Source organism: Kryptolebias marmoratus, linkage group LG20, assembly GCF_001649575.2.
Source record: "Kryptolebias marmoratus isolate JLee-2015 linkage group LG20, ASM164957v2, whole genome shotgun sequence".
NCBI lineage: Eukaryota > Metazoa > Chordata > Actinopteri > Cyprinodontiformes > Rivulidae > Kryptolebias > Kryptolebias marmoratus.
In genome coordinates, this window is record NC_051449.1 from 10,291,047 (window position 1) to 10,305,893 (window position 14,847).

At 39.2% G+C, this 14,847-nt stretch overlaps 1 protein-coding gene across 1 annotated transcript; it reads right to left on the bottom strand.

The window, feature by feature from the left end:
• Window positions 1-2,789: 2,789 nt before the first annotated feature.
• On the bottom strand, window positions 2,790-10,783 carry si:ch73-74h11.1 (desmoglein-2). Its single transcript, XM_017422511.3, has 14 exons — window positions 10,599-10,783; window positions 9,888-9,974; window positions 8,832-8,987; window positions 8,586-8,727; window positions 8,333-8,496; window positions 8,038-8,172; window positions 7,746-7,931; window positions 7,359-7,645; window positions 7,088-7,230; window positions 6,778-6,996; window positions 6,179-6,409; window positions 5,740-5,861; window positions 5,333-5,641; window positions 2,790-5,123 (listed from the first exon to the last, which is right to left on the bottom strand). Exons 1-14 carry the CDS (start codon window positions 10,638-10,640, stop codon window positions 4,098-4,100), a joined length of 3,249 nt encoding a protein of 1,082 aa, XP_017278000.1. The 5' UTR covers window positions 10,641-10,783; the 3' UTR covers window positions 2,790-4,097.
• Between the last annotated feature and the right edge of the window lie 4,064 nt (window positions 10,784-14,847).

A 14,847-nucleotide genomic window follows, 5' to 3' on the forward strand; every position in this document is an offset into this window, starting at 1 on the left:
AAAGAGAAACTGTAACAAAAACACAACCTTAAGTTTTGAGTGTTATTTATTCTTCCACACGTTCGTTTTGTTTACAGTATTATCCAGCCGTGAGACACATTTTCTAAACAAGAATATGTGAAGTTTGTAGCTGGCTTGAGACAACTTTTGGTTTTTGATATAACCATGTAGTGGTCTATAATTCCAAAGAAAATAAAAAGAAAGAGAGGGAAAAAAAGGCGGGGGAGGGTGCTTTGTTTTGTTTTTTTTTAAGTATATTTCTCACGTATTTCTCATTTACAACAACTGAGATATGAATAATAGACCAGTTTACAACATTTTTTCCATTATAAAATTAGTATCTTGTGATGTTTTGTTATGTTTTAATGTACTGTGGGAGTTAAACTGAGTCTCCCTATAACTTTATCAGACAGCTTATTTATCCAGAATGATAAACAGTTTCATGTAAAATCTCAACAGACCTTGTTCTGCATATGTACCACAGGTTCTTCCCTCAGTGACAATTAGGTGAAGGAAGAAATGGCGAATCTGTGTTTTAATAATAAATTTCTGCTTGTGGTGCTTAAATCTGTCCATTAATGAAGTCAAACACCTAAAAACTCACAACTCTTTGTTCACAGTGATTTATAAAACTGTTTGCAATTCTCATTTATGCTACTTTTCAAAAGTTTTTGCTTTTTCCTGTTCTCATGTTATTGTCATTTAACGTTGTTGGAGTGACTCGGGAACTACAAGTGAGGAAAATTATTTCGAAAACAGGAGTTTAACAAATGCCATCTGTGTGCGACGACCTAAAAATGGATGTTAATAAAGAAAACGAGGAGGAAATGCAACTTTCAAAGCCTATGAAACAAATCATTCGAGAAGCTGTATTTTTCCTTTGACATGTGTGACAGCTCTGGGGCTTTTTGGCGAGTATTATTATTATTAATTTATTTATTTTCTGCATCAAAGATCAGCCCCTGCAGAGTCTGCTCAAAAAAAAAATCAGCTCCTGAGTAAATTTTGCTGGTGACCCCTGCGTTTGGGTATATTTGTAAGTCCTTTTGGAGAATGTCTGCATTATGCATGAGGCTGAGTGCAGAAACCGCCAAAGGCTTGGCTCAACGAGAGACGCTTCAGTCTTTTCTTTGATTTTACCCATAAATGCATCCTGCTCATTATCAGGCTTCTCTTTTAATTTACTTTGCTCTGTCATCATTAAACACAACCTTAAAATTTGAGCACTGCGACATGATTAATAGCAAAACAGAAAACATTCCTGCTTAAGGCAGTGTGTCGTTTAAAGGAAGGCGGACAGTGTGACATCTTGATCTACTGCGTTATCGGGGAGGAGTCGTAAATTCGTCTTCCAGAACAAGCAGTGAAAGTAATGTGAGACTCCACAAACAGAAACTGATGACTGATAAGCGCTTAATGTGATGTGAACTCAATTAAATGATGAAACTGTTCTGGTCACTTTGGCGTGACACAATTTCAGTTAATGAGATAAGACTGGGAACTGGTGGTTAGGGTTCTGACAGGAGTGTTGCTGTGAAATACAGTATGTTCTGCATCTGGCCACACCCCAGACCTGCCTGAGAAAGCATGTTTTTTTTTTCCAGTTTGACAACTGATGGAAAACATGTGCCATGAGATGAATGATGGCCCGAGGAGCTGAGTTATGGGAAAAACAAAAACAGAGAAGTGAACGTCCTCGTTTGCCCCAGAGCAAAGGAAGAATAGTTAGAGCTGTCTTTTTGGTATGGGGATGTAATTCATTAGAAAAAAAACCCTGCATTTTAATAGTGTTTTGACGAGGTTTGAACATGAAGGAAATAAATACTGAAAACATATATTAAGCAGGCATCTGTCTCTGTCTTTACTGCAGAACTTACTTTAAAATACTGCAAGACAAAAAATGGCAAACCTCTCATTGATTATAAGGAGAGAAAGAGACGGTTTGTAGAACCTCAAAACAGAACTTTAGCTGTATGTGAAAGTTGGACAATGTGTCCTTTCCCCTCTTCTTTTGAAATACGACACAGCTACTGTTGCAGTTCGCGTCTGCGAGGCGGCACCTCTTTCAGCAGACACAAAAAAAAGGTTTCTGCCCTTCGCTACAATGTTCCAGCATGATTCATTTACTGAAGAAACTAGCCTGCTAAACACCAAAGTCCTACCCTACTGGACGGGTAAGAAAGGCGTTGTTTGATGTGATGTTTAGGACAAAGATTGTTTCATTTGTTTTTTTTTACATTTTACACTTGTGCAAACCTGCAATGACTGTTTCACGGTGGAAAAGTAAAACAAAAACTGCTAAAGCTGTGGTGTAAAGAAGAGATTAAATCTGTTTGGCGTCTTCCATTTAAAGAGGTTTTAGGCTTCACCTGCTTTATCAGTCGTTCACGTCTTTCTGTTTTTTTGTTTGTGGGAAATCTGACTCATTTCACAAAGTAACTTGTTGTTCTGCACAGCACAGGAATTCCACTGTCTGCCTGCATGAACCTGAAACGTGAACCGCGCTTGTCGAAAGATGTTTTAACTTCTTCCTCCCTGGAGACTGCTGCACACAACCTGACAGTCTCAGGTTTAAAAAAAACTCTACCAGCAACATTAAAATGAACTAGAATTTAAAAAAAAAAAAGGTTTTTGGAGCTGTTTTTTAAAGTTTTGAGAAGCTTTTGTCCAGTGGCACCATAACCTTTGCCTTCAAGGTCAGGCACACTTGACTGTAAACGCCACACAATACATTTAATATGTGCATTTCAAAACACTTTGTCAATTCGCAAACAAAAAGGTGGAACAAATCTGAATGGGAAACATTTTTATTAAAAATATACAAGACAAACTCTTTAAACAAACACGCTCTGCCAACCAAATCCTTCAACATTGTGAAATTCCCACATGAAATCACAATCATTTGTTAAAAAAAACATTCATTGTATTGAAAAACATTATATATACAATCTTTAAACTATTTTGCAAAAAAAAGATGTGTTATATGCATAACAATATGTAAAACCAATCAATTTTCCACATAATTTTATCATGACAGTAGATGCAAAACCTGTCAGAAACATATTTCTTATCAAGCTACTTTAGTACTGCATTGCTATATCCCCTACAGCAAATTACAACACAAGATAAAAAAACTATTTTTTTTTCATGTCAAATACAGCAGTGTGAAACCAAAGCACCCAACGAATACTTTCAGTGTTTAGCAAAGCCATCCTTGAATATTCAGACAACCCATATTACCTAAACTTTGTTATTTTTAGAAAACAAAACTAATGGAAATACGCAAACATAAATGTTGAAATTGAATGAAAGTCAAACTGCAAATTAGCACAAAATTGGCTTGTAAAACACAAACGCATCTTTGTGATTTGGCACTCGACATTTTCTTTAATGCAAAAAAAAAAAAAAAGAATAAAAGCATATTGTTACAGTGAAAAATGTTTTGAATTGGCTGTGTTTGTGATAGATACGTGGCATACTGAAAAAGAGTTGTTTTAGTTTAGTTAGGTTGAGGGAAAACAGGAGCCAGAACTAATAAAACCTGTGAAACCTGCGGTTCCTTTTTAAGCCTTAGAACAGGCAGGAAGTCTTTTATCGGACCTCTGTTCCAAGATCACAAAGCCTGTTTTGTTTCCGGGAAGTTTCCCATTTTTCTTTGATAGAGGCTTAATCGGAGATGTGCTTTTGCGTGAAATGTAAATAGAAACTGTAAATTAGCCTAGTATTTTCTTTGAATTATAGTAGTTTGCACCTAAAATAAATAAACAAGCCCATCAGGACTCAAATGTAGATTCTGGTCATTATTGGACTCAGAAATGGATGTAAATTTCCTATGGCATATAATGCTAAAAGTCTGGTAATGCCTATAAAAACATTGTTTTCTTTTATAAATTTACTTAACACTAATAATCGTGTTCATTTAGACCTATGTAGACATAGCAGTAGACTCATTATAATAAAGCTTCGGATCAAGCAGTTTACACTCTTCATATTTTGTTACATTTTAACAGAAATAAATGTACTATAGTGCATTTTAATCAACAGAAATATTTGTCATTATATCTAACCTCAGTGTTTAGGCTCCACAAAAGGGTCATTTAGAGATCTGTGCTAGACTGAATATTTCTCTTGGTTACTGTGACTTTTTTGTGCTGCGTAACCACCTTCTTGTTTCCTTGAACCTTGGGTGCGACCGTCTGTTCAAAGCCCTCCTTTGATCCTGCCGAACCAAATGAACTCACTGAAAAAGATTTCACCTGCACACCTTTACCCTTTGCCTCAAAGCTGGCATCTGAAGACCCCTGTCCTGTTTGACTGGTGCTCTGCACTAAGTGCCCACTGTGCATTCCCCCAGCGGATCCGTTCTTAACTACAAACACTTGAGTAGAGTCGGAGACGTTTCCTTGAGAGAGGCCCTGTGCTGCCTGTACTGCCTGTACTGCCTGTACTGTTGCCCCACCCATTCCTACCTGCCCGTCAACAAGGACCATACCCTGAGAGCCTTGGAAGCCACCAACCTGCATCATACCCTGACTAAACCCAGCTTGGGTCACCTGGCCAACTGCCTGCTGGGATCCTCCGGACACAAGCACCATTTGAGGCTTGGAATCAACTACATACATGGGCGCAGCAGTATAGTACATGGTGGGCTGCTGAATGAGCAGTGTTTGGTTAGGAATTACTACATTCTCCTGAACTCTTACATTGGAAACAGCTGCAGAACCTTGGGCTCTCTCTGTAACTAGCTCCTCTTGAACGATCGTGGAGGAATTGGACACTACATTGGAGGTGTTGAGGGTGTTGACGTTTGTGTGATCCCTGTCTCTGACAGTTTCCGTGTGAGTATGGACATGTGTGGAGGTGGAGGGCATGACCTGAGGCACCGGTCTGATCGAGGGACGAGAAACCTCTACGTCCACGGACTTGCTCACCAGAGATCCTCCATTACAAATCTCAGCCAGTGTGAGGAACTTTGGCCCTAGGTCATCAAGGAAAGCGAGATCAGTGTCGGTTTCGAGGATGCTGCAGCAACCTACAGAACCAGCCAGCGACTCTTGACCCTCGTAGCCGTAGGCCTGGATATGTTCATTTTCTTGATATTGCTGTGAAGCTTCGTTTGATTTCTGGAAACAAATGAAAGCAGATATTTCAGTGTAAACAGTATAATATATTTTGTAAAGTCTACTTGTCTATATACTAGCTGATCAAATCTAGCTATGGCATAAAAGATAAATACATAATCACCCTAATTAAAGTTCCTAAGTCATTGTTATGAGTAATTCTTGAATGAACATTTGGACTAAGAAACTCATTTAATATTAAAGATACTCACTTCTGCAAAGTACTGCCCCAGAAAATGATCTGGCAGGGATATTCCATTAAAGTCCCCAGATCTGTACTGGGAGAAACGCATGTCTTGTCCTTGCATCATCCCCGAACCGATAAATCCCGTTTGCTCTTGCCCACTGTAGTACCCGTATTTGTTGAACATGTACGCATCCTCTCCTGTCATGGTTAATCCTCCACCATAACCTCTGTCCACTTCAACCAAACCCGACATGTATCCCTTTCCCTCGCCCGTGGTGATGTCTTTCGTACCACCACCATCAAGAGTTGATGGAATTTGTAGAAGAGGAACTTCCTGTGTTTGAAAGAAAGTGATTTTCAGTCAGGGATGAAGCATTTTTCCAGAAAGCCAAATGGTTAAACAATGTATTAAATTCGAAATAATAAAAGTACCTTGTCCTCTCCTTGTCCCTCTGTGTGATAGGAGATGAGTTGTTCCTTTGTGTCAAAAGGCATGGCCTTGAACAGTCGTGCTGCACTTCCACACAGGCAGAAAAGCAGAAGAAGGGGAATCACTGAAAAACAAACAGAACAAATTTGTTAAAAAAGGTACAGTGGTCAAACTTAACTAAGTCTAATATTTAAATCAGAAATGGCTTTCTTTGATTAGGATGCATTTTTCTTCAACAGATTGACTTCATTTATGAAAAAGGTAAATGATTGTGCAATGCATGTTGCAGCCATCACGTGTCTCTTATAAACGTAGGTGGGACCCACCCTTTCTTTTTAATGTCTACAAGCTACAGCTTGCTTTGTTAGGAAACTTAATGAGAAAAGATTACCAATTTTTATGAAGAGAGATAAAAAAAGAAAAAAAAACACTTCTACTTACACAGAAGGAGCAGCAGTCCCAGCAGCAGAAGTAAGATGCCTCCCACTCCAAATTTTGAAGACCGTGAACCACGTGACCCACAGGTTTTGGTGTCTTTTTGGCACGTGCACACCAATAAATCTAATACCTGGACATCAGCACACGACTTTCCCTGCTGGTCTGCGATCTCCAGTTTCACGCTGTATTTGCCCGGCCACAAGTGGGCTTTGTCTCGCAGAATGACTGTGGTTCCTAAAAAAAAAGGAAAAAGATAATGGCCAAATTTAAAATTTGAAGTTCAATAAATAAATAGGGCAGTTAACACCTAACTAAACATCTGTATTCTGCACATAAGCAATTTGGTCACCTTTCCTACAGGGTTGAATTCTGAAAGTAAAATGTTGTTCAGCTTATGTTAGATTTACAACCTCAGCCCTGAAACTCCAGGATTTTATAGGTATTCTTTAAAAAAAACATACACAAAGTGACAATGACTATAAAATTAACTTTGTTGCATCAATAATCTTGACAAATCTCACCTAAAAGCTGAAGCTAGATGCTTTTTTAAAATCTAAATACCAAAGACCTTTTTTTAAAACGGAATTTGCAACTGGTCTTACCATTCAGAGGCTCCACAGTCCACTTCTGGTCTTTATCTCCAATCACATTGAAGTGAAATGGTGCTGAATTGGGGAACTCGTCTTCATCCACAGCGGTGACATAAATGACAGCATCATCAAAGCATGTGGTCTGAGTTGTGGTGGTGAGTTGTGGGCAGTGATCATTATAGTCCTTCACCTGAATGGCTAGGGTCCCTGTTGCAGTTTTTGAGGGAATGTCTGAAAACGAGTTGAAACAGAGTTAAAAACTGTAATCTGCTGCACGTTCTGTGTGAAGTCCAAAGAGGGCAACATATTTTACTGGACTCACCATTGGAAATGCACACAATCTTGGCATAATATGTTCCGTTCTTCAAATACTTGGACTCTCGATCCGGCAATTTATTCAGCTTAATCTCTGCTGTCTTTTCATCAATAGTCAACCAGTTGTCGTCATCTTGGAATTTTGCATATCTACATGTAAAATAAAAATAATGATGCATATTAAGACCACAAATTAAATGGGAATTGGTTATCAAATCAACCTGATGCTGAAAATAAAAATCAGTATTATAAGTAACAGACTATCAGAGGGACATTACCTCACATTGGTGGCAGTTTTTAGTGTGTCACTGTCAATAGCAGAGTATGTAGTGAGGACTTTGTCGAGGGAGATTGACGATGTGTCCTCAGAGACGGTCACCACTTTTACGTTGGGCTGGAAACGAGGACCCTCTTTCTGATTGAGGACATTTATTTTGACGGGATAGGCTTTACCTCCTCCTGCTCCTGAGGCCCCTGTCATCGACCCAGAGCCAAAGTTGTACTCTGCCTTGTTGGCAACCTTCACGCCCAAATTTAGTGCCTGTATTTCCTCATAGTCTAGGGCCTGCGGATTAAAGAATGAAGAACGACTGTTAGGAATTTTGTCACTTTATTGCATAACATGTAAGTTTGTAAAAACAAACAAAAAAAGCGGCACTTTTTACCTTGTTTACCGTGATGATGCCCTCGTTGGTTTTAGAATCAGTTGTGATGTTGAAATAACCTCCCTCATTTCCAGAAACGATCTCAAAGACAGCAAGCCAGCTGTCTGTGTGGCTTAAATCCATGTCTTCTGCTTTAATCCTCATAACTTCCATACCGATTGTGTTCTCTTCCACACTCCCCTCATACTACAAAGAACATTAAACGTCAGTGTTTGCTTTTGAACAACACCATCAACCCAGTCTGTTAAAGAAAACATAAAGATCCTAGCTGTGCTGGCGGTGCCACACGTACCGAATCTTTTTCCAGAGTTGGGATGTTGTCGTTTATGTCCGTAACTTTAATCTCAATTTCACCGCTTCCTGTGTTTCCTCCTGATTTTCCTTCCAGGTCACTGGCAATAATATTCAGCTTATATGTGTCTTTTGTCTAAAAGAAAAAGGTAAGAAATAAAATGCACTGAAAATAGTTTTCCACTAGCCGAAAGCTTCTTATTAAACGTACGCCTAACTATGTCACTCGTTGTTAAAAACACACAGTATGCACATACTGTAATACGTAGAATTATGGCGACTATATAGTGACTTACCTCTCTGTCAAGCGTATTCCGTTTAACCTTGATTTCTCCAGTTCGAGAGTCGATGTAAAACATATCAGCTCCGCTACTTTGCTCATCAATTCGGTACGAGAGTTTGGCATGAGGAGTGTTCTCATCGTCAGCATCAGTAGCTATTACTTTCATGACAACCTCCCCTAAAAACACCAAATACAATTGTTTAAATGCAGTAATCAGTGCTTGTTTCTCAGCGATATATCATAAATATTTTGCGGCTCTTACACACCTGCTTTGCTACGCTCAGTGACTTGCCCAACTTGTTGTGTTTTAATGACTGGTGGCTGGTCATTGATATCCACAACTTTAATTACAAGGGCAATATCCTTTTCAGCACGAGACCCATTGGCGAACTTTGCCACACCATTTAACTAAACAAAAAAATAATAATCATGATAAAATGAACAACATATATATTATGCATTGTCTTTCACAGGACTCGTTCTTCAGGAACCAGATTTTAAAGTGCTCTTACAATGTATTGAGCCCTTTCTTCTCGATCCAGAATTACATTGACTTTCACGTAGCCATTGTTCGGGTTAACGGCAAATCTGCCCCTAGGGTCCTCATCAACACCAGGACCAGTGATATCATACAATATCTTTGTGAAGTTCTCCTTATCAGAGCGAATCTGAAAGACAAAGACATAAACTTCTTACATAGCTGCATATTTAGCTCCTTCAAATCACAAGTTGAAATAAAAATGACAAGACATCCCATTTGCAGGATTACTTAATGCTGTCAAACAGCTTGTGTTCCTAACTATTGTTGTTTGTGAACGACACTGTCCAAAGTGTAGATGTACATTTCTCACAACTTTGCACAAGGATAAAACGACAAGCAGCATTCCAGTGCTTTTCAAAAGTAATTACACACACAAAAAAAGGTGATGAATAAAAAAAATGTGGGAAAGAAAATCCAAAATTTTATGGCTTTAAATTAAACTTGGAAATTAAATCAATTTTATGGCCAAACTTATTTTGTCTCAGTAAATATTTTCTCTTAATAGGAAGTGTCAGGCTTATTTGAAATGTTCCTGTGAGTCAGAAATTCCTAAGAAACAAAAATGAATCTTCTTTTATGAACACACTTTGTCTGAGTTACTTTCATCTATCTTGTTGAATAAACCATGATCTAGGCATATATGTGTTTGCTACTTAATATGTTTGCTTTTCAAATGCATTTTGATTTAAGTCAATTTAAGTCAACAACAGAAATGGTTGTAAAATCAACAAATGACTCATTAAGTAAATGGAAGTCTGTTCTCACACTGACCTTAGTTTTGAAGAAACAGCTTGATAAATTAAAGGGGTTACAAATAGGAACGGTCAGATTATAAAGTCAACTTTTTACACATTTACAAACTTAATAATTTAAGGATTGAAACATTGCTTCACACACACCGAAGTAGCTAAACAGGAATAAAAGCATGGCACATCATTAAACAAAAAAAAAAAGTTAGAGTTTAATTTTATTTATTTTTTTACATGTTTTAAAGAAAAGTAACACAACAAATAAAAAAAGCACACACCTTGGCGATAAAGTTATAGAATGTGTAATCTTGGTGCTCCACAAGCTGTCTGGGAGCCAGGATCCACTCTCCCCTCACAGAGACAAGCTGCACATCAACAAACAGAACAGAAAATAAGATAAGAAGGATATTTTTGTACACATGTGTAATAATACAGCTGCTACAAATTGACCATTTCGTTTTATGGACCCTGGGAGAAGTATGGGCCTGAGAGAAAGGGCTCAAGACTTGGAGCTGTTTGTTTCCAAGGGGACGGTGTTGGCCAAAGAAAACACTAAATCTTGATGTGGTCAAAAAAGACAGTTTAAAATGTTTACTGTAAATAATGTATCTTATTTGGACAACTGTAACTTTGTGTGCAGGCAGCCATAACGCTGGCCTAATAAAGCCTCCATTAACTTGGTGGGACGCATTTGACACATGACACCAGGACCTAAATCAACTAGATCGCTTCCACATCCAATATTTATAAAAGAAGAAAAGGACAACAGAAAGAACTTTACTCGTCGATCTTCCATTTAAATGACTTAATAAATAAATAAATAAAAATGCGAGAGTAACTCTGTAAACACGGATAGCAGCGCAAATAAATGTTTTACTTAGGCGTGTCCGCCGACCTTCATGCTGATACCGACGGAGAGGAGCCCCACCTGCGGAGAAGTTCTGCTTTCCGACGCTTTAAAGTGGATCGAAAACGCATCATTTCCTTACCGTGAGGACGAAGGGCAGCAGGAGCAACATCGGATGAGCCATCCGGCCGGAGGAGAAAAACAAACTAACTAACAACAACAAAAAAAGGACGACTTTCCAAAATGCTCGCCTCGAAGTGGAACAGAATCCGTTTGAGTTCCGCTGCGGTCTATTGTTGGTGCTTATACAGACTTTGACCCAGAAAGGAGGAGCAGACGAGTTTTACAGCCGAACCGGGGCGTGTCTCCGTTTCATTGGTCACAAGTTTCTGCTCTAACAACTCATTGCGTAATATGTTTTTATTATTATTATTATTATTATTATTATTCAAACAAACAGATACATAAGTGAAGTTATAATTATGGGGTGGGGGGTGAGGAAAGCAACAGTCCAAACTAGTCAGACAAGCTTTTTTTTTGTTTTGTTTTGTTGTACTTCACCTGAAGCACCATGGGGGAACAGGCCCACATTTTCTCAGGTTACATTTCTTTACCTTTCAGGCCTGAATCAAAAGGATTAACTGTACAAAAAAAAAAGCTCTTTGAACGCCCAGATGCAACCCGATCTGCCACAAAGCCGCTGCCAAACCTGAACCAACTTGTGGGTGGAGATCGTACACGGCACGGATGGCAGTCCTGCTTCGTGACCTGCTTCGGAGTAAAATGGTCAGAAAAAAAAATTGGTGGGTTCCCCCCTGCTCAAACGATAAGCCGATTCAGCTCAGTTTCAGCAGCCAGGTTTAGGGTGGGGGTTGAGAGGACAGGGAGGAGACGCAGTCAAACACAGAAGGATGGGTCCAGGTGTAGTAAAATAGAAGTTAATGACGGCAGTAATTTCATCTACAAACATGGAGCCTAGAGAGAATAAAAACAGCAGCAGAGTGAGGGAATGTGGTGATAAGCCTATAGGAGAAGAACTAAAGGATGGCTCAGGAAACCTGAGCCAAGCCAAACTATAGGATTTCTCTAAAACAGTTACACAAGGGGGCCAAAATTAAAAACTTGGTCCTAGCCAAGGGGCAAGTTTTGATCAATACCTATTAAAAAAATACATAAATTAGCACTGGTTTTAGATGTAATATGTCAAATCATTCATATAGAAATATCAAATACCTTTTCCTAGTTTGATATTATATAGAATTTAGAATAAACATGCTTTAATGAACAAAGAAAAATGGATTGAACTTAAGAAGACATCATTAGCATTCTCCATTAAACATCTAAAAAGCCATTAACAAAATTCAATCATCCAGCTACTCACATTGACATTGAAACAAAAAGAAAATACTAAAAATGACAATATACACTGAAGCAGACACCAGTATTGTTTCTTGGCTGCAGATTCATCAACAAGAGTTTGATCTGTCCCATCTGATGTGCCCTTTTCACGTCAAAATCAAAGATTACCGAAGAACTGAAGCTTCATTTTCTTAGCTTCAAAGGAACCGTCGCAGGAAGACTTCATTAAATAGGTTCAGTTTTTTAAGGAAAATGAGAAGCGACAGAGACTCGATCTGTCACAGACTGAAGGGGCAGATTTAATAAAATTTGGGGGCCAGATAAAATGTTACCAAGGGCCGGATCTGGCCCACGGGCCTTGAGTTTGAGACATGTGCTCTAAAAGGGAAATCTTAAAAGCAGAGAGTGTCAGTCTCTTATGGAAACTCTAAATCGGTTCCACAGAACCGAGAGCTCTGCCTCCCGTTCCACTTTTAGAAACTCTAGGAACCACAAGTACACCTCAGGTGTTTCCATGATGACAAACACGAGCTCCAGTGAAGTGGGACAACAAAGCCTCACCTAATTGGTTTCGCAACTGTATTACAAACATTTAATAACCGAAAATAAAAATGAAACAACTTTTTAATTACTCCAATCACACATCTACAATGATTAATAAATCAAAACTAAACAATACATTTTAAGTCTAAGACAGTAGGTGCGCCTCTCCAGTCAAAGTCCAAACGTAGCTGATTCAGTTAGTTAAATGTTATGTTGTTGATTAAATTATTCAGATTGTTTTTTCTTTAAAAAAAAACACTTTAATCTCAATAATCTGTGTTTTGTACCACAAACGTAATCGTTTCCTGTTCCAGACAACCGAAATACAGCAAAATGCATATTTTTAGTGAAGCCACAAATAAAGTGCTTCAAGATATTTTGTAATATGTCTATATCTGTCTAAAAATATATATTTTTGTTTCTTAATATCAGTCTAAACTGACATGTTGCAAGGTCTATAAGTGTTATTGTTTGTTACTAGTTCTTATCTGATTAATACTGAGGAAAGTGCTCAGGTAAAAAAGTGACTCAGCTGGTGTAAAGTTACATTTCGTCTTTAAAATTGGCGTGGTGAATAGAACAGAATCCCTGTAACCTCTCGCAGGCCTGTTGAATTTCACCAGCACACATGAAATTCCGAAGTTGAGCCCCGCAGATTGTAGTTTCGCCTGTTTTACCAGCGCGTCGGACATGCGATTAGCAAGGAAACAACGGACGCAAAAAAAAACAAAGCGAACACAGACGGAAAAAAAAAAAAAGGGGGAAATGTCACACTGAGCATGTCTGCGATGCGCCCGCTCGGTGATAGGTGTGTGTGAGAAAGTACGTGACCAGTTTCATCTTGTTTCAGAAGGAATGCAGCAGTGAATTTGTGCTTTCAGACAGCCATGAATCAGTTATTAGTCACAGTGAGACAGAAAGTGGATGGTTTATTTGTTTGATCTTGTTGAAATGCTGCTGTTGGTAATGTGTGAGAAATACCAGCTGAGTTAAAAATGAAAAGTGGACTGTTTAGGTTAAAGTGTGTGCGTTTTCACTGGTTCATTGCAGGTTTTTAGTGTTTGTTGTGAAATGCAGTAAAGCGAGTCCCCATTTTTTTTGTTAGTCTAGGTGTGTCTCCTGTCTCTAACCCTCTAGGGACCAAACTACTTTAGAGCATGCAAAGTCTTTTGAACACAACAATGTCCTCAGGTGGCATACAGTACTTTTTTTTTTTTAACCCCGTAGCCTTGACAGCAGCCTTTAATTTTGCGGCTGTTTTGACTAACCAATAAATTCCCACTTTTGGCGCTATGGTGCAGTTGTTTTCCAATCAATCGATGCACCGGGGCCTGTGAAAACAGGATGGCGCTAAGGTTTTAAAAGCACCTGTTCCAGGAAACTTGGTAACATTTGGTTCGAACTGTTGGAGCATGTCGACGTTTCAGAAACACGAATTAATAAGCTGATATGGGATAATCAAAATTCTACTGAAATGATCTCAGGGCACCAATCTCACTTCCAGTTATCCCTAGGGCGAGGAGCGAGGGGTGGTGTTTAGGCGTGTCCAGCCACAGGAATATGTCAGTGCCAGAGTGACTGAATTTATAATAGCTTTACCTTTGTGTATGGGCCTACGTGGGACATGAGAACAAGGTGTAGATGCCCCCGAGGCTGTTTGTCACATGTCACAGACACCTTGATGTTGTCATGTCGACGTAAGTCCAAAACACCGTTGTGTCATTCCGGGCCGACACACCCACGGCAACACAAAACAGGTGTGGGGGCCGCAAATTACAGACAGCATTGCGCAACCGTTTTAAGACATATGGTACAGTATTGTGATGGGTTGTACAACATGTCGAGTCGAAGAGAAATGCCTCCCCTTTAACTGTCTTGTAGTAATCAGCAGAAAAGTTCATATCTGGGTAATTTATAAAGTCTAAAAGGTGCCTGTGAGTGCCAGAGAGCGAGGTTAGACATGGTTACAGCAAAGAAATGAACAGAGATTTATTCTTGAAACACGATGAAGACTGAGTATACTGAACAGAGACTTCCCCTTTAGCTCGAGGAGCTTGAGAAGGGATATTTGCTGAGTTTGTTTTGCTCCCACCGCCGAGCGAGCCCTTTCATTATGTTCACACCCATGACTCACAGCAACTGTCTTCCTGACATTTTTTTCACCTTTCCTGTTGTAACCCCCTTCCCACATGGGCCGACTTCCCAGGGCGATTCTAAACAAGGCCCTCTTGTTTCACTCGACTCGATAGGGACGTATTTTTTATTTCTTTAAAAAAAAAAGACACAATCCCCTTTTATCAGCAGTTTATAGAGATAGCAAGTGTTGTGTTGTGGGAACTCAGCCTCCCCCACACCAGGCTTCATTTAGGCTCACATTCCTGCGGTGCTAAGTGAGGATCCCTAGTTCTGTTGCTAAAGCCGGAATGCTTCAGTGAAGCTGTGGAAAAGGAGGAGGAGGAGGAGGCGCAGGCAGGGGTCAACCACTGTAC

Excerpts from the sequence above, each read along its gene's own strand:
- si:ch73-74h11.1 (XM_017422511.3), bottom strand. The coding sequence starts at position 10,640 with ATGGCTCATCCGATGTTGCTCCTGCTGCCCTTCGTCCTCACG. Across the intron at positions 8,988-9,887 it reads TCTATAACTTTATCGCCAAG|ATTCGCTCTGATAAGGAGAA; the intron begins GTGTGTGCTTTT and ends TTTGTCTTTCAG. Across the intron at positions 7,646-7,745 it reads GCATCATCACGGTAAACAAG|GCCCTAGACTATGAGGAAAT; the intron begins GTAAAAAGTGCC and ends TTTAATCCGCAG.